A 19055-nucleotide genomic window follows, 5' to 3' on the forward strand; every position below is an offset into this window, starting at 1 on the left:
TAGCTCATGCTTATCATTATGCAACAAGAAGAAATGGTCAAACAAGGAGATGGCACGGAGATACATGATGTATCCCATTTGATTTGATTTGATTTGTTAGGTTATCTTCAATGCTGACCGCAAATTTGCGCTGACATCTGTATAAGGACAAACGGGGATTAGTTCGCGGGCACTGATGCCGGAGGCCGCCATCCAACGTTGCCCGCATATATGTCAACCACCGTTCAAACTAAACGGACGAAATTCATGTCAACCGGGAGGATTTTCATATAAACCGGAAGAGATTCATGCAAACCCAGCAGATTTCATATTAACCAGACGAAATTCATTATATTTCATATATACTTCAACTAAAAGCGGACTTGTCCAACTCTGAAGGTATAATTTCGGACATACTTCTATTCTAAACCTAATCAAATGATCGCCGGCGCCCGTTCCTCATGTCCGGCCATGAGCCCCGAGAACTGAAACTCTGACACTTGGCTTTGCCTTATCCATTTCCGTCTCGGCGCTCTACAACTTTGCTCCGTAACCTCCATCACGGCAACTTGGGTGACTAATATGCCGACGAGTATCACCCCGCCTAGCTTGGCTTCAGGCGGGGCGAAGAGCGCTGGCCTTCAAGGGACCCGAGCGGCGGCGACCTACCATGCACTGCTCTTCCTCGCCGCCGGTGGCGCCCACGGACATGTCGGCTTCATGGTCGTGGTGGCGGGGTGCGGCCTTGACGATGTCCTCCTCGTCGTTGGTGTTTCCCCGCACCTCGTCCGCCTCCTCGTCGAACTCCTTGTAGGCGGCCTCCAGTTTCTGCCTGACACTGGCAGTACCGCCAGCGGTTGAGGCAGATCTCGCGGGTGGTGCGGTAGGACTCGAGCAGCGCTGCCTGCTTCGCTACGTCCGCGTCCGGCGCGATCAACCTGTCAGCGGGAAGCTGCTGCTCTGCCTGCTAGTGTTCCTGGAGGAGCTGGAGGTCGTAGGCCCCATCGACCTGCACCTCCCGGAACTACTCCTCCCGCTCATCCCGCACCATGTCCATGTAATGGGCACATGCCTCGCTGATAGTTATTGTGTAATGCACCGGCGAGGAGGGTGGCGCTAGCTCATCCTCGTTCGCGCCCTCCATTGGGACGTCGTCGACCTCCGGCTGCCTGCCTGACTGCCGGCCGATAGCAATGACGGACATCTCCTTCTTCTGCTCCGGCGACAATCCGTCCCAGAGGGCTTTGCAGTGCGAGGAGGCTACGGTGGCAGAGGTGCGGAGAGGAGAAAGGGACCGGAGGCGAATGATTGTGGCTATGGTCGAGGCTGCAGTTTATATAGCAGGAGAATGACAATGGTGGACGGCAGACGGACGGATGGGTGGTGCCGGAGTAGGTTCCTCGGCAACCACATGCAATTAATATGGGCGACTTGGACGAACATGGTTCGTTTGAGCGTGGAGTAGTTGCGTGCACAGGGAAGCGGTGCGGGCGGCGCTCTCTCGGCCTATGCACTGCTTCAAGGCCGGTGCTAGTGAGAGGCCACGTCCACTCTAGCCGGGCATGAATGCGGCACTGACGATGCTCAGGAGCGGCGCTGTCCGTTTCGGGCGGGAAGCGCGCACGGGCGAGGGATAGGGTTTGGATGGGCCATGACGGTTAGGAGCTTGCATCGGTCCAGATGCCCGCAAAGCCTCCTAGTTTGTCTCTGGTTTCTAGGAAAAAGCACGTATGGATCGCTCGGCGGAGAGATACATGCCCCGTTGGATAGCACAACACGTCTAAACAGCATGATGGGGACGTTTGCGGGCGCTTTGACGTTCGGCGTTGGAGACGCCCTTATGACTGCAAGCACATGGCTCCACTTTAGCTTTTCATCATATGCAAGCAAACAGCAGCCGTAGGGTGGCTGCTACGGAAGCTTACAAGGTGTAATATCCTGGATTCAAAGGTGCGTGGTCTATAGCTTGATACTCTCATTAGCTGCCATCGAGATAGCAAGAGCATAGCAGGGCACGTCAAAACCGGTGCTGAACGCCCTTCATATCATGTCCAAGTATAGGTCTAGGCACGCTCGGACGTACCTGCCATGTCAGCCCAACCAACCGCTGACCCCACTCCGTCCCCCACAAAATCCCGGTTTGGAACACTAGCTCACTTCACTCATCTCTCTCGCTCTGTCTCTTCTCCTCTCCTTCGATTTCTCCCCTCCTTGATCCAATCCACGACTCATGGGAGCATGTCAAGCGCCGGTAGTTGCTCTGACTCGGACCATGATGTCGACGAGGAGCTGGCCCTCCGCATGGCTCTGGAACTTTCAAAGGTAGACATAACGCAGTTTCAAATCTGCCCCCTCGCCGATCCGTCACTGGCGCAGCGTAGATGCCAGAGCTGGCCCCTCCCGGCATGCGCGTAGCTCTGCGTGGGCTGCACAATCCGTGTAGCCCCTCTATCCTCCACCTCTACCACCTGCCGCTGCTCCGCAAGGGCAGCGGTGGGTGGCAGTGCTCGTCCCGCCGGCAGCCGCGGGCGCGCATACCAAAATTGAAGGCATGCGCCGTCCACCGCGAGAGGTAGCGGTCAAGGGAGAGGGAGGCGGCGGAGCAATCCATTCGCTGCTTCCGCTGGTTGCCAGCAAAGCCTGACAAGGACGAGCAGCTCCTCTCTTGGGTCTACCGTTGTTCACTCACGACAGCGGAGACGGACGCTCGCCGGCTCCGGAGAAAGAACGCCAAGGCGCGCCGACTAGCAATTGAGCAGTCGGAGCACGAGGCGGCGGAAGCAGCGGTAAAGGCATCTCAGGTGGCGAAGCTCAAGTGGCAGCATGACTGGGTTGTCTGGTGGATGAAGATGCTCATTGTCGTTTCTAATTCTTTGGAGGACGGCGACGACCGCCACGGCTCCTACTCTGACAAGTCAGATGATCCACCACCTACGGCAGACACCTACAGCTACGCCTGTGACCAGAAGTCGTGGTGTCAAGACAGCAGAAGGTCTCTGAGCTTGACACTAACTCTTGTCACCTGCCTCTAGCACCACCACAGTAGCCACCGAAAGAAAAAATGACGGATCACCTTCGCAACCGAGTTCGACGCGACTCCATCGCTGATATGCAGTTTTGCGGACCTTCAAGATGGCTCATCAAAGGCGAAACCATTAATGTTGGACAAATTTGACCGGGACAACACCCCCCACACACCATCAAACTCTCACCTTTCATGCGAGAATATTATGGCTGTCCGTACGCTTGCATAGCTAGGGCACCGTACAGAGCCGTACGCTGCCTGTTTAAGATAGAGACTCTACTTTGGACATTGGTGAAGTAAGGACAAGGAGGTGGAACCTCCAAACAAGGATCCCCACACGTACCTGGAAAGTGCAACGGCAGAGAGGAGTTTCACTTTCATCTTTCCTATTAGTAACAGATTACAAACAACACTTAATGAGGACGCCAGCATAGAGACAGATAACCTGCTCTCATACTAATTCGAGGGCCCAAACATTCAAAAGTGAAGCTTAGACCTCTTCCAATGGAAAGGTGTTTAAATGAGGTGCTAAATGTATTAAATAGCTTAGCAACTCAACTCCCCAATGCAGAGGTGCTTAACTTATTGTTGATAAGCACACTTTATTTAATGAGTTAGCACCTAAAGTCTTTCATCCATTGGTCAAGTTGTTTCATTTAAGTGGTTTGCCTAGGTTCACGCGCTTCACATTGGTTCTTTCTGTGGTCACCAAAGTGCTCTGTCTCCTCTTTAATTGTTGTGCCATGTCATTTTTTTGCTTACTCCACTGTGAAGCACAATAGTACAATGAAAATTAAGATGGCAGAAGGTGTAAGAACGATGCAAACTCATATATTGATCTCTCCTGATAACTTATTACAAACCCTTATTGCAGACTAATGCCTCCTCTAATAGGATTTCGGATAAGCTCACAAGGTCACGCGGTGTAGAAAACAACACCATCCAAGTTGGGAGCACCACCTCGATCCCAGGGGGCTGGTGGCGTGTACGTCCGTGTATATATGCATCGTGTGTGTGTATACGCGTGCGATGGTAATCGCTAAAGACTGGCACCTGGCAGAACAACAAGCCAATGTATCCACTAAGGTAAAAAGACTAAAGCCTTATACGTGCTGGGGCGTGTTATTTGGTTGGCTGGAAGGTACGGCGAGGATGGCATTGCGTTTGCCGCGCTCAGAGATGCTATTCTCAGCGAACTTTTGGCCGGCGATGTGGAGGCCCTTGCTCTTCTCCTCCTCCGTCCACTTGGCTCCATAGTACTCCTCCTCGGTGGCGTCAGTGCTGGGAGGGAGGAGCATGGAGCCCCATTGCGGGAAGTGCACGAGCGCGACTGGAAGCGTGCAAACCATGATCATGATGCCCATGTACTGGAGTCCTTTGCTGGTGGTGTACTGCGATGACGTGAAGAAGAGGAACTGGGTGAGCCCGCCACCGACATTACCTCCTGCACCGCTCATGCCAGAGATGAGCCCGAGGGAGCGTCGGGAGACAAAAGGGATGACACCATAGACCGCGCCGCATGCAGCCTCCACGCAGGTAGAGTAGAGGACCATGCATGTGACGGAGGTGGGGAGGCTAGACGCGCGGCCGAGACAAATGCATAAGACTCCACCGGCTGTTTGGAGGATCCAAATGTTCCAAAGACGGGCACGCATGCCGAAGTAGCGGGCGCCGAGGTCGGAGAGATATCCTCCCATCGGCCTTGCAAAGATATTTGCCAAGCCAAAGCTAGCAGCAATGGTGCCAGCGGCACGGAGGTCGAGGTGGAAGCTGTCGTAATAGTACTCGGCGATCACGTTGTTGGTGGTGAGCTCGACGCCCATGCAGTAGCCATAGATGAAGACAAAGATCCATGTACGGTAGTTGGTGACGGCGCCTCGAAGAACCTTGGAGAACTTGTCTTTGTTCATGTCACCATTTTTCTGAAGGCTCCTCAGGTTACCGTCGGGAAGGTCTTGCCCCATCGTGAGCACAAGCAAGCCCATCAGCACCAACATCATTCCAGGCACGAAATAGGCGATGCGCCATGCTGTGAAACGTGTAGCACCACATGCCAAGATGCCGTCGAAGACGAGAGGCATGATGAGCTGTGTGGCCCCACCACCCATGTCACCCCATCCCGCCGTCAAGCCGCCAACCATCCCGATGATCTTGCTACTGAACATGGTACTGATCCAGTACTGGCATGACACAAAGGTGGCAAGAGAGACGCCAATGAGGAAGCGGATAGTGATGTATCCACCGGGACCGTCGATGACGGACATGCAGAACACTGCTGGTGCGGAGAGCATGACGAGGAAGGCACAACCATAGCATGGGCTGAGGAGGTCGCAGATGGCGCCCATGGCCAGCCTTGAGAAGATGGCGCCGGAGACCGAGGCAACCCCGGCGTTGCCGATGTCGGTCTTTGTGAGGTTGAGGTTGTCGCGGATGATGGGGATGAGCGGAGCGGCGGCGAAGGTGGAGACAACGCAGGTGAAGAAGGACATCCATCCGAGATGGAAGGCACGCATGTGTGGGTTGCCGAAGGAGAATATCTTGATGCACATGGCCTTGTGCTCGGAGTCCACCGGCAGCGAGAAGGTTATGGGCGGTGTGGCGGCGGCGGCTGAGGAGCCCGCCTCCATTTCCATACCCTCTGGTGTGGAGGCCGGAAGGCTTCTACTTTCCTTGCTCCTTGGAGCTGAACTGAACAACTAATGGACTAGGAGGGAAGTGCCAGCTAAGTACCAATGTTGGAATGGTATGAGTTTCTGCTCGAGAGACTACAAGGAGGTGTGTATTTATAGACTAGGAGCAGCTTCGGTTTGGCATATTCCTTGGCATATGTAGCTCGGGTTCCCTTTGTCTCGTTTTTGCTCGAATGAAATCACACCGTTTGATATATTTTTGACGTGTTTCTGTCCTTAATTAACATGGTATTTTAGTTAAGCAGTTTGTTGCAACGTTTGTACATTTGTTCCGTTCAACTATCATGGCTCCCAAACTACTTGGTAGTACAGTATATGATACGGATATATATGCTGTGCAGGTCGTTACTGTAGCATGTACATCGTACATCTGTCCAGTTCAGTTCCTTTGATTCATAGGAATTTTAGAAGACTTGGATCCTTAGGAATTGTTGCAAGTATCTGCAGGACAGTGCAAAGAGTTGACACTGGGGTTAATTTGTTCATCTGACTGCAAAACTAGCAGGTCGAGATATATTTCATAAATGTACTTGATTCTACGCCAAGTACAAAATTAAGTGCGCTTTTTTCTTTCATTCAAAGACTTACTACATGATCTGTGTGTCCATTGAGCTTATCAGGGTTGCCAAGCTACGTATCTGATAATCATGTACATATGATTGAGATAATTACCAGTCGCATCGATCTCATGTGCAAGTTTGTAGTATACAAGAGATGCAATCCAAACATGCAACTCCTACGTGTAAGACCTACTGGTACAACAAATATTAGCCCAGTCCAGGCGTTACACCTAGTCCGAGAGTAGGGATCAATCTTGTGTTGGTACCTCGTCATCGATCCTAGCACGACTAGGTACTTATCCTACGAATTGGACGATCGATCCGTTAGATGGCATCGACCGCTAAATGTCTCTGGAAATGGACAAGATACGTATCTCGTTTCACCTTAATTGTTTATCACTTATCATCAGAGCAGCTTATAACTGGCCGAGTCAACTAGACGTGTACAGTACTGTTGTACCTGACTGAGTGAGTGATTTAGTCGTGGATCGACGTGTTTCCCGTGCGTGGTTCCCGGTGTGAATGGAAGTCAAATTTGTTAGCTTCAGTCAGTGGGCATGCACGCCCGTACGTTGAATTCAAGAACACGTATACGCACGTACGTACGGAACAGATCTTGTAGGTAGCTTATATATGAGCCAACAGGGATTTTCAAAACTGTAAAACGACGATGTAATTAAAAGTTTCACTGGCAGTAAAGTGGCCGTGGATTGTTAACCTAATCGTCAAAGGAGTTTAGGCCACAAGTTGAGTAGTGGTGACTAACTAATAAGTAGGCAAATTAGTACCGATTAGTATATTTATTATTGTATGCGCGTGCACCGTTCAAGAGTTGACCCTCCAGAAACACGTATACATGCATGTATATGTTGGCTGGCCGCGTCTTCATCGGTGTGAAGTAAAGTCAGGCTCCCTTCGTTAATTAACCTATCCTATTGGTTGGCGGGCGGCATCGATATGTCCTCCGCCGTTCTGGGCTGCTGAACCACTTATATGAGATAAGCTATATATATGTATGAGTGAGACTGCACTGCACGTTAACTCATTATAAGTCCATGGATAGTTGTTGCAAGTACAAGGCCGTGCAGATATACAGTTGACTCCGTGTGTATAGATGGCTTATGCGACCCGATACGCAGTGCAAAATTAACTGGGGCAAAACAAGAACTAGATAGCTTCGGAGGTTGCACATGCAAAGAGTTTGGCCGGAGGTGTCTGCAGGCTTCTTCGGTAAAGAAAATTGGAAGGGCTTCTCCATTAACTACATGACACCCCGCCTGTTATTGTAGGAATATTTTGCAATATATTCAGTTAGAATTGGTTGTATGAAATATAAATATTTTTTTGAGCTGTGAAATATAAATATTTAGAGTAATAATATGAGAACGAAAGCTAAAAATAAATATGATTTGTGATGATTGATTATTATACAATGTTATATCATAGTAGAATGTAAATTCTCATGCATGTTTGCATGTCGAGGTGGCTTTTATTATGCATGATTTCATGTTGTGTCAAACCTTTCTTCATGCATGTTGAATGATGAGGTGGCGTATTTGCATGTTGAGAGAAATAGACTAGTGGGACAATAATGTAAATATCATAATAGAATGTAAATTCTCATGCATGTTTGCATGTTGAGGTGGCTTTTATTATGCATGATTGTATGTTGTGGTGAATCTTTCTCCATGGATGTTGAATGATGAGGTGACGTACTTGCATGTTAAGAGAAATAGACCGGTGGGGACTAGCTATTTAGATATAGAAGATTAGTTACACACAATCTAGTTTAGCCAGAGACATGCATGCATGATGTCTATATTTTTTGGCAAAAAGATTTGCTCGCGAACATTGAGCAAATCTAAAAGTACCGGCCGACTGAACAAAGGTCACCAACAAGTAGTAGTACTCCGGCCGGAAATTCAGGGGCACGCAAGTGCGGAGGCACGCACTTGCCAAGTCCTGCCTGCTCGCTCGATTGTCTCGCGATTCACGAAGTAGTTGAATCCCGCACGAGCGCAAAATAAGTTTTAAGTTTCAATGGTTGAAACTTATGATTTTGCAATTAAAATACTTGATTTTCTCGCTTGCTTGTACCCAGTTTCCGAGAGAAATTTTTAACCAAGTTTTCTGTCGATTCTAGGCAAAAAGTACGTGATTTTATTTGTCGCTCGTTATAAGCTTCAACAGTTGAAAGTTAACATTGGTGCTAAATCTTCTTGATGAAATCTTACTGGTTCGACTCGTGGACCTTTTCCAAAGAGTAGTGGACTTTTTTTTAAAGTAGTCAAAACATATTGAAAAGGATCTTGTTTGAAAGCGCTGGTCATGAGAAACATGGATATGAAAACATAACTTAAGTCTAATTTTTCATTCAAAAGATATAGAAGTTTGAATATTGGAAGCCAAAATAAAAAACCCGTGCGAGGAGTCAGTTCCCTGAGAGCTGTGTGTCACAAATCCTCTCCCATACTCCTGCGCCAAGGATAGTTTTTCCTTTCAGAATACACCTCCACTCTATATTAATCACCAGAAGTTCTTAGAGGGATACAAATGGCATCATGGGGGGATCCCAGCTAACACATGGCATCCGGCGACCCCCTTATCACCAACAACCGAGCACATTGGCGGATGAGTGCCACCGGAGAACGGCAGCAGAAGGAAGCACTACTAACGACGGCAGCGAGATCACGATACGCTGATAGCTTTCGGGACGAACTTGCCAACGATTAATTTTGGGTACACGATGCTGGGAGAGATGAACAGTCTCGATCGGCCGTACGACTAGTAGTACAACAACATGTCCTCCTCGTCCGGTAGACCTCTGCATAGGTGGCGAGATCCAAGGCGACAATGAGACATGTTCGTCAATGAGCTACTGGCGTCTAAACTTATTTACTTCTCCAGTAAGTAAGCAAGACGAGACAAATTTACACCCTACTCCGATGTTGGCCGAGTGCTACGCGGTCACGGTCAGACTTTAGGGCTGCAAGCACATGGCTCCACTAGCTAGTCTCTTTGTCTTACGCATGCAATGCAAGCAGCAATATTCTGGCTTGAAAGATGGGTGATCTACAGCCTGGACCTCATCGAGAACTCGCATGACAAGTGCATTTTGTCTTAGCTCTTAAGCAAAGTCGAGAGACTTAACATTAGACGCGGCCGTACAGGAGATAGAGTACGGGCTGGTCACGTACGGTGGTTGATACGGACTGGCCGGTACTCTCAACCTCCGATCGATGGTAGTAGAGTAACTATTTTTCGAGAAGACTTTCGATCTATTTATTATATCATAACAGTGCCAAAATCACAGAAATAACAAAAATTACATTCTTGTGAGTATCCATGTTTGTAGACCATCTAGCGACGATGACAAGCAATGGAGCGAGACGAAGGTGTGCTGCCGGCATCACCCCTCCCGCACCATAGCAGTGGCAAACTTGTTATAGTAAACAGTCGATAAGTCGTCGTGGTAAGGCCCCATAGAACCAGCGGAATAGAACAAGAACCGTTGCCGACATCATTATTGTTTAGAGGCACTCCATTCTACCATCTAAGTTCAGAGGCATATCTGTATATGACGAGATTCATCTCTCCATGAGACACCTTCCATCAGACATTGCAATGGACATCATTATTCAGGGTTGCTGGGCCATCTGGATGAGTAGAAATGACAAAATATTCAGGCGAGCTGCCCCATCTGTGGATACTTGGAAGCATTACTTGAAAGAAGGACTACAAGCTTCAGAGCTCAGAGCTAAAGCATCAAAGTCAGAAAAGATCAGAATCTGGATACAACAGTACATTTAATTTAATTATGGGATTTCCTAAAACTGGTATTGGTTGATTTGTACTATCCTTGTATTTGTACTGTTCTTTTAATTAATGAAAATATACCGTAGAACAATTGTTCTACGGTTTCGGCTCAAAAAAAAGAACCGTTGCCGACGAAAATAAGTATAGTTCCAAAGGATCCAGCCTGTTGTAGAAGCCAAAGTAGGAAGCATCACTGTTGGACTTACCATGACTACCCTAGATGCATGCCAGAGTAAGTACGCTACGTGCATTATCACCCGCAACGTTTTGTCCGTTAATTAACTTGTCTAATTAGGTGCTGGCCCAGCAATGCATTAACCAACGTTGGTGAAAACGATGGATTGTTGTGCCGGTTGTCAGATAAGGATTGTAAAGTCCGAGCTCCATCGTTGCTGGCATGCAAGTTCCAGGAAACGACAGTGTCTAGTACGTTTCCAACAATCTTGCGTATGCCCAATTGACCAAATTGAGTTAATAAAATAGTGACCGCTATATGTATCCCTGCCTGTGAAAACGATCGGGCAGCGGGCGTTTCAAATGGTGCGACGTCTGCCGTATCTAAAGGTCGCTTTCATTCAGCGAAACTTTGGCACCATTTGGAAGATACGATTAAACTTTGCCATGACCTGACGTTTAGTTAGTCAATTAGTGCGCGTCTGCTTATGCTTAGGAAGTTCTTATACTTTCTTTCCTAGTTATTCGGGGATCCTAGCGCGGATATCACACCGAAACATCGTGTCTTCCGTTGATTCTTATAGGGCCGTAAACCTAAATATCAATGAAAATAAATCCCTCTGTCAACAAATAGAAGATGTTTTAAATCAAAAGATAGTGATCTAAACCGTCTTATATTTGTTTACGGAGAAAGTACATGATTATTTCTCACTCCAGAGATTACTTCGCGGCGTGCATTTGCATGCTGCTCCAGTACGATTTCACCCGTGAAAGTTAGGAGATGATGCATGTTCGTTGAGTGTTACTTAGAGATATGAGCTCCTTTACTTGTGTGGCGCTTTTCGCGCTGTTCCTTCTCCGTGGGTTTAGTACTTCCCTGCTTCACAAAGATGAAGCGATGTCTTGGACAAGAGTCCATTCAACGTATTTGACTTGGCTACCGGAATCACCCTCTTCACCGAGTGTCAGAATCTTTACCAAATGTATTTATCGGACACTCGGTACGTAGTAAAATCCTAGTATAACCTAAACGGACTGATAGGAAAACACTTGGCATATCCAGGAAGGGATGCTTTTACCGACTGTGCAACCGGTGACACAAGGTAAAGTCTAAGCCTGCACGTTTCCTTGCTCGTGGCGGTTGACATCGATCGGTTTGACACCGTCCATTTATGCAAGAATTTCTATATAGACCCTCGGAAAAAATATTGCAGCCATTTGAACTGTTTATCTTTACCAAATGTTTTTCCTCGCGCTAGGTAAATTTTGTTTTCTTTCTTTTTTAGATGAGGCACTAGTTTTGACGGAAGACTTTTTAGTGGCCATGTAGTTAAATTAGAAGTTTTTTGTGGACTTGTAGTTAAAATATTTTACCAATAGTAATAAAATTGAAATATTTACATGAAATACGTAGTCTCCCTCTTTTCTCTCCCATTTTTTTTTCTGTGCTTCCACTCTACCCTTTTTCCCTCGTCGCTTCTTTCCCACTCTTTCTCTTCCGTTAATTTTTCCGGCTCATTGCGCCCCCCCCCCCCCCCCCCCCACACACACACACACACAAACACTGTTGCCCTTTTACAACTACTCCTTCCAGCTGGAGTCGTTGTAGGCTTGCATTGTACAACTCGGGTGCACTTGCAGCCATGCACTTCACACGGCTCACGAACCACCTACACGCTCGATCAATCTTCGTGTCAAACAATACGAGAGCTCAGGCTATAGATCACGCGTCCACATTTGCACTCAAAATATCATGCTACTCCATGCACGAAGCAACCACAATACGTCCATACGCTTGCATGTGATTGGAGCCAGAGCCAACAACCCTTTGCACAAAGTCTACCATGTTTTGGATATCAAGTCATCAAAATAGTTTTCAAACCATGGCTTTTGATCAATATTTTGGTATGCCAAATAGCATCAATACAATCTCTTCTGAAGTTATCTCTGGGTTGAAAAGTAATCATGCATGCAGCTTACTTGACAATCTCAATTGCACGGGGATATATAGCTTATCGTAGTATACATATTTTTGCAGCTCTGGAAATTCCAACGAGGAACGTGTCTCTCCGTGTGCCTAAACACCAGTACAATCAAGAAACGTGCAAGTCCTTCATAAGCAAAAGCATAGGTCAATTATATAACTATAAGCTTCAACTAATGACAACGTTTAGTTTGTACCTAAGATTCAGCTTGGTCCTCTTTTTCGCCGAAAGTCCCCTTTTGATGTTCTTCTCTTTCAGAGTGACACCTTTAGACTTCCGCAAGTATATATATATATATATGCCCGGCGCTGATCATTTTCCTCAAACTTGTTACATATGGCATGCTGAAAGTCCCTCTTTGGTCGCTAGCTAAAACTTGCTGACTTCAGGGTGCATGCATGTACGACCAGAATTCATAAGAAGCGGCACAACAATCGCTTTCACCAACGTTGGTCAATGCTGAGCAACCACCAAATTGAACTAGTTAAGCAGCAAAACGTGATGGAAGAAGCAAAATACCCTCATGTGAACAAGAAAAAAAAAGTGAAATACCCTCCTGTCGCTAACACCAATATATAAAGTACACGGATATTAGGTTGATGATTCTGATGTAGCGAGAGTTATACATACGTTTTAATATGTATAGCAGTCAGTACCATACCGTACTATTAATTGCATCCATATGTCATAATTTTATTTTATTTTGCATGTGTATGTACGGGGCCATGGTGTACATGTACTTTTGCAGCTAGAGTTAACTTCTTGGATGCAAGTTGAGTTTGGCTTGTAGTACCTACGTCTTTGATTTCACCATCCTTAGATAAAATGTATCCAGGCTGTATGATTTTTTTTTTTGCGGGATTATCCAGGCTGTATGATAACCACCATGAAAAGCAATGAAAAAAAACGTACACGGGGATGGGCTTAATAGAAAACATAATCACTACCGTGTAAACCCGCACCGAAACCAGCGATCCGGGACGGATGTACTAAACCTTAGAGGGGGCCAGGTAGAAATCATGTTGCTCTTTTACACACAGAGTTGAAGTGTACATGCAGAAAATTTTCAGTCCTAGTGGTCGCCATGGTTCCACTGTGCAGCCGCTTGGCTTCTTCACTGTCTGGGATCTAGTCTTGTTGCGCCCCCCCCCCCCCCCCCCTCCCCCCAACCGCCCGGCCTTCCGAGGACTTTGGCCATCCCTTTGTTTTAAGCACACAAAAAAATGACCTGTGGATTGTGAATATTTGCATTGATCATATGCCGTAGCATATATAGAGTACAAGGGTAAAAATATCTCAACCGTATCCGCTATACATGGAAACACTACTAGGAAAAAGCCTGCTAGTGGCGCACCTGTTTTGCCTACTAATGGCGCACTACAGGTGCGCCACTAGCATCACGCCATTAGAATTTTTTACTAATGGCGCATCAGGCAGTGCGCCATTACTATCTGACTTAGTAATGGCGCACCACATAGAAGAGCGCCATTACTAACATTTTTTTTCAATTTTTTTTCAAAAATATTTTTTTCAATATTTTTTTCGTTTTTTTCTTAATCTCGGGTCACTATGGGTTAATCCCGGGTCAATATGCTTAATCTCAAGTCAAATCGCACTTCGTGGTCAAACTTCCCGAAAGGTCACCCATCCTCACACTACTCCAGCCCAAGCACGCTTAACTTTAGAGTTCTATCCTACCCCAGCACCAGCTCACTTAACAGGTACTTGTTGATATATCTAGCATATCAATCCTATTAAATCTTGTTCATGTCTAGGACTTTGTTCATGTTCATGAGTGTGATGAAATTTTGAAAAAATATTTCAAACTTCCCGGTCATATTACATATCATATTTTGAAAAGAAATTCAAAAAAAAAAGTTTTTTCGAGACCAATTTTTTTTCTGTTACTAGTGGCACACCTAGCAAATGGTGCGCCACTAGTAAGTTTGAATTTTTTTCATTTCCCCCCTCTAGATCTTCAAAGCCCCGTATCTTTCGTTCTGTTAGGTTTTTGGGGTTTTTGAAGATGTTGAACAAGGTTCCCTCCGGTTCAAATCGTATGTAACTTTTTGAGTAGATGATTTTTATATAAAAAACTTTTTAATCCGAGTTCGTATGCAAAAGTTATGCCCATTTTACAAATTCCAGAGAGATTTTGCAAATAAAGTCAAAATTCACATTTGTAAATTTTCCCAACAACTAGACCACATATCACATGGGAAACTTATTTTATTTTATTTTTTTGACATTTGCATCATTTTCTTTTCTTTTTTCTAAAACTGAAAAGGCGGTCCAGGGGGCATTCGGTGGAATTTTTGGGCAAAGTTAGTAATGGCGCACCGTAGGTGTGGTGCGCCATTACTAGTTGTGGTGCGCCATTACTAGTTTAACTAGTAATGGCGCAAAACACCCACGGTGTGCCATTACTAACTTTGAAAAAAAAATAAAAAAAATTTGTTAGTAGTGGCGCACCTAGGGTGTGGTGCGTCCTTACTAGTTAAAACTAGTAATGGCGCACTGTCCCCTGGTGCGCCATTACTAGTTTTTAAAAAAAATAAAAAAATTGTTAGTAGTGGCGCACCGAGGGTGTGGTGTGCCATTACTCGTTAAACTAGTAATGGCGCACTATCCCCTGGTGCGCCATTACTAGTTAAAAAAAAATTAAAAAAATTTTTGTTAGTAGTAGCGCACCGTGGATGTGGTGCGCCATTAGTATTTGGACACTAATGGCGTACCAACACATGGTGCGCCATTAGTATATAGTAGTGGCGCACCACATGTGTGGTGCCATTAGTGTCCATATTATCTATAGCCCTTTTCCTAGTAGTGAAAGGTTCCGGAGATATCCGTAGACTAGGAAACAATAAAACAAGATCGTAGCTGCCTAATGTACATGCGATCATGAGTATCTTAACCCCCCCCCCCCCCCCCCCCCCCGGCAGTCGATACGTCGCTAGTGACGCAGAGACTGGACCGGAACTCCTCGAAGGTAGACGTTGGTAACCCCTTGGTCATGACATCGGCAAACTGCTGAGTGGTGGCAACGTGTAACACACGAATGCGGCCAAGAGCCACCTGCTCACGCACGAAGTGTATGTCCAGCTCAATATGCTTCGTGTGGCGATGATGAACGGGGTTGGCGGAGAGGTAAACAGCCGAAACGTTTTCACATTACACAAGAGTGGCACATGAAACGTCGTGATGGAGCTCCTGAAGAATTTTCCGTAACCAAGAACACTCAGAAACAGCGTTGGCCACAGCCCTGTAGTCTGCCTCGGCACTGGAACGAGAGACCGTAGGCTGTCGTTTCGACAACCAGGAGATGAGGGATGGCCCCAAGTAAATGCAGTAGCCGAAGGTGGATCGACGTGTGTCCGGATAGCCAGCCCAGTCAGCATCAGAGTAAGCGACCATTTTGGTGGAGGAGGATGATGTCAAGGTGAGCCCAAGGGACATGGTGCCGCGGATGTAACGCAGAATCCGTTTCACCAAGTTCCAATGACTGTCACGTGGAGCATGCATGTGTAAGCACACCTACTGTACTGCATACTACAAATCCGGTCGTGTGAGGGTTAAGTACTGTAGGGCACCGACGATAGACCGGTAGAACGGACCATCCGGTGCAGGAGAACCCTCAAGCGTGGAGAGTTTGGCCTTCGTGTCAACGGGAGTGGCGAAGTGCTTGCAATTAAGCATGCCAGCGCACTCAAGAAGCTCATGTGCATACTTCTGTTGATGAAGGAAAAACCCGTCGAAGCGCCGAGTGACCTCGATGCCGAGGAAGTAGTGAAGAGGCCCCAAGTCCTTCATGGCGAATTCAGTGCTGAGACGAGCCCTAAGCTGGTCGATAAGCTGAACTAAAGAAGCCGTGAAGATAATGTTGTGGACGTAGAGCAGGAGATAGGTGGTTGCTGGGCCGTGATGGTACACAAACAGAGAGGCATCGGAGCGAGTAGCTCGAAAGCCTAACTGCTGAAGAAAAGAGGCGATATGCTGATACCAAGCTCTCGACGCCTGCTTCAGTCCGTAGAGGGACCGGGAGAGCAGACACACATGATCAGGATGTGCGGCGTCGACAAAACCAGTGGGCTGCTGGTAATACACCTGTTCGGTGAGATGGCCGTGGAGGAACGCGTTGGAGACATCCAGCTGATGAACCGGGCAGGCACGAGACACCGCAATCGGAGGAATGGTGCGAATCGTGCCCGGCATGACGGCCGGAGCGAAGGTGTCGGTGAAGTCAACTCCGGCACGTTGCCGGAAACCACGAACCACCCAACGAGCCTTGTATCACTCAAGGGTACCGTCGAGATGCGTCTTGTGTCGGAAGACCCACTTCCAGCTGATGATGTTGGCATGGCGGGAAGGTGGGACAAGCTGCCACGTGCGATTGCGTTGCAGCGCATCGAACTCCTCCTGCATGGTGGCAAGCCAGTTGGGGTCGCGAAGAGCGGCCCGAGCTGATGACGGAACTGACGACGGTGAGGTGGCCGAGGCCGCAGACAAGTACTGCTCGGTCGGATAGCGAGTATTCGGCCGAAGGGCACTCGTGCGCGACCGCGTCGTGATGTGGAGCGGAGGCGCGTCGATGAGGATCCGGTCCGGTGACACTAGAGGTGCATCCAGCGGGGTAGACCCGGGCGGGTCCAGTGAAGGAGCGCGGGAGGCCGGGGCCGCATGTGGCGGGCCCAGGGCTGCCGCTGGCGAGGGCGAGGTCGAGGCGCCCGAGACGGAGGCGCGTGACCCCGAGGCCGTAGAGGTGGCCGAGCCCGTGGAGCCACCCGGCACCCAGATGTCCGAGGCACTCTGGACGCCCGTAGAGTCGCCGGAGGCAGACGGGGCCAGACGTGGGCGGCCGCCGTGAGGGGGCGGCTGCACTGGAGGAGGCCCGTCAGTGGGAGGCCCGCCAAGGAGAGGCTGGGTCGACGAAGTCGGTGCATCCGCGGGAGGTACCTGTTGAAACGGAAGCACTTTTTCGTCAAAGTAAACATGCCTCGAAGTGATCACCCGATGAGAAACTGGGTCATAGCATCAATAGCCCTTGGTGTTGGAGGGGTACCCAAGAAAGATGCATGCGAGGGAACATGAAGCAAGCTTGTGGGGGGCGGTTGAAGCGGTGCTAGGATAACAGAGGCAACCGAAGATGCGAAGATCATCGTATGATGGGGGAGTGCCATAGAGCAACTGATGTGGCGCATAATTCCAGCGAACGCGGCATGGCCGGATGTTGACAAGAAGGGACGCCGTGGCGAGAGCATCGGGCCAGAACTATGGCGGGATGTTGGCATGGAATAGGAGGGTACGAACGCAGTCATTGAGAGTGCAAAGTACACGCTCCGCCCGCCCGTTTTGCTGCGAGGTGTAAGGACATGTTAGACGAAAAACAGTACCATGTGTGGCGAGTAAGTTACGAACGGAAAGACTATCGAACTCTTTCCCATTGTCTGTTTGAAACGCAAGAATGGATCGACCTAAGTGCGTAGAGACAAATGAGTAAAAAGATGTGAGTGTTGAGAGAACATCAGATTTCTGCCGAAGGGGGAAAGTCCACACATAATGCGTAAAATCGTCTAATATGACAAGATAATAAAGATAGCCAGAGTTGCTCGCAATGTGCGATGTCCAAATATCACAATGTATCAACTGAAAGGCATATGAAGCAATAGTGGTAGAGTCGCTAAAGGGAAGACGCACGTGTTTGCCAACACGGTAAGCATGACAAGTATGGTCATCGACCTTATTACAAGTGAAAGAAAAACTACGAAGAATATGACAAAGTGTGGCGTGATTAGGATGACCCAGACGAGCATTCCAGAGGTCCACACCGGCGGAGAGGGCGACGGGGGTGGTGCCAGTGGAGGATGGTGGGTGGACCGGGTAGAGTTCATCGGGGTTGTCACATCAGTGAAGAACCATCCGGGAACGAGCATCCTTCACAGAAATACCACAACCGTCAAATTCAACAATAATTGAATTTTCACGAGTAAGACGGCGAACAGAGACTAGATTTTTCATTAAGTCAGGAGAAACTAAGATATTAGACATATTGATAGGTGTACTAGATGATGGAAAAAAGGTAGAACCAATATGTGTAATGGGAAGGGAAGAACCATCGCCTAGAGTGATGCGAGTGGAGGTGTTGGTGGGAAAGGAAGAAATTAGGTTACCCAGGTTAGAAGACATGTCAACGGTGGCCCCGGAGTCCATGAACCAACCGCCACCACCAGTATAAGTGTTGGGCGTAGGGGCCGACTGCAGCGCGGCTAGGAGGGCCGGATCCCAAGGCAGCAGGGCGGGTGCCGTGTTGTAGAAACCGACACCGGGCTGCTGCGGTGCAGGGGCCGGTAGCGGCGGGTAGGCCGGGTACGCCCCATGCTGCGGGAACGCCGCGAACGCCGCAGATGGCTGCGGGACGGCGTGGTAGGGTTGGTGCTGTGCCGGTCGAGGGCCCAAGATGCCGGGAGCGGTCGGACGGGGGATCGGCATAGAGTAGGCATGGACTACGACGGTCCAAGGATTATGCTTGTAGGCACACGGCGCCATGGGCTATTGCTGTTGAGGGACCCGGGGAGGCCCGTCGGGGTTGGCCGCCCGCTGCTGGCCATTGCGACCCCCTTTGCCGCGACGGCCGCCGCGTTCAGTGGGGGCGGCAGGCGCCGGTGCTACCTGTTGAGGGAACGGGAAGGGCGGCCGGACCGGCGGGGGCAGCTCGAACGGCACCGCCGGCTGTCGTTGGGGAGGCGTGCCGCGCGACGTGCCGGGGGCGAGGGCGGTGTGGACCGCCCGCGCCCTCATCTTCTTCATCCTGCGTTCCTCCAAACGCAAA

At 48.7% G+C, this 19055-nt stretch overlaps 1 protein-coding gene across 1 annotated transcript; it reads right to left on the reverse strand.

The window, feature by feature from the left end:
- Positions 1 to 3656: 3656 nt before the first annotated feature.
- On the reverse strand, positions 3657 to 5644 carry LOC109760390 (high-affinity nitrate transporter 2.1-like). Its single transcript, XM_020319222.3, has 2 exons — positions 4114 to 5644; positions 3657 to 3770 (listed from the first exon to the last, which is right to left on the reverse strand). Exons 1-2 carry the CDS (start codon positions 5635 to 5637, stop codon positions 3657 to 3659), a joined length of 1638 nt encoding a protein of 545 aa, XP_020174811.2. The 5' UTR covers positions 5638 to 5644.
- Between the last annotated feature and the right edge of the window lie 13411 nt (positions 5645 to 19055).

The sequence above is a fragment of the Aegilops tauschii genome, chromosome 6 (assembly GCF_002575655.3).
Source record: "Aegilops tauschii subsp. strangulata cultivar AL8/78 chromosome 6, Aet v6.0, whole genome shotgun sequence".
Lineage (NCBI taxonomy): Eukaryota > Viridiplantae > Streptophyta > Magnoliopsida > Poales > Poaceae > Aegilops > Aegilops tauschii.

Excerpts from the sequence above, each read along its gene's own strand:
- LOC109760390 (XM_020319222.3), bottom strand. The coding sequence starts at position 5,637 with ATGGAAATGGAGGCGGGCTCCTCAGCCGCCGCCGCCACACCGCCCATA. Across the intron at positions 3,771-4,113 it reads CAAATAACACGCCCCAGCAC|TGGAGTAAGCAAAAAAATGA; the intron begins GTATAAGGCTTT and ends TGTGCTTCACAG.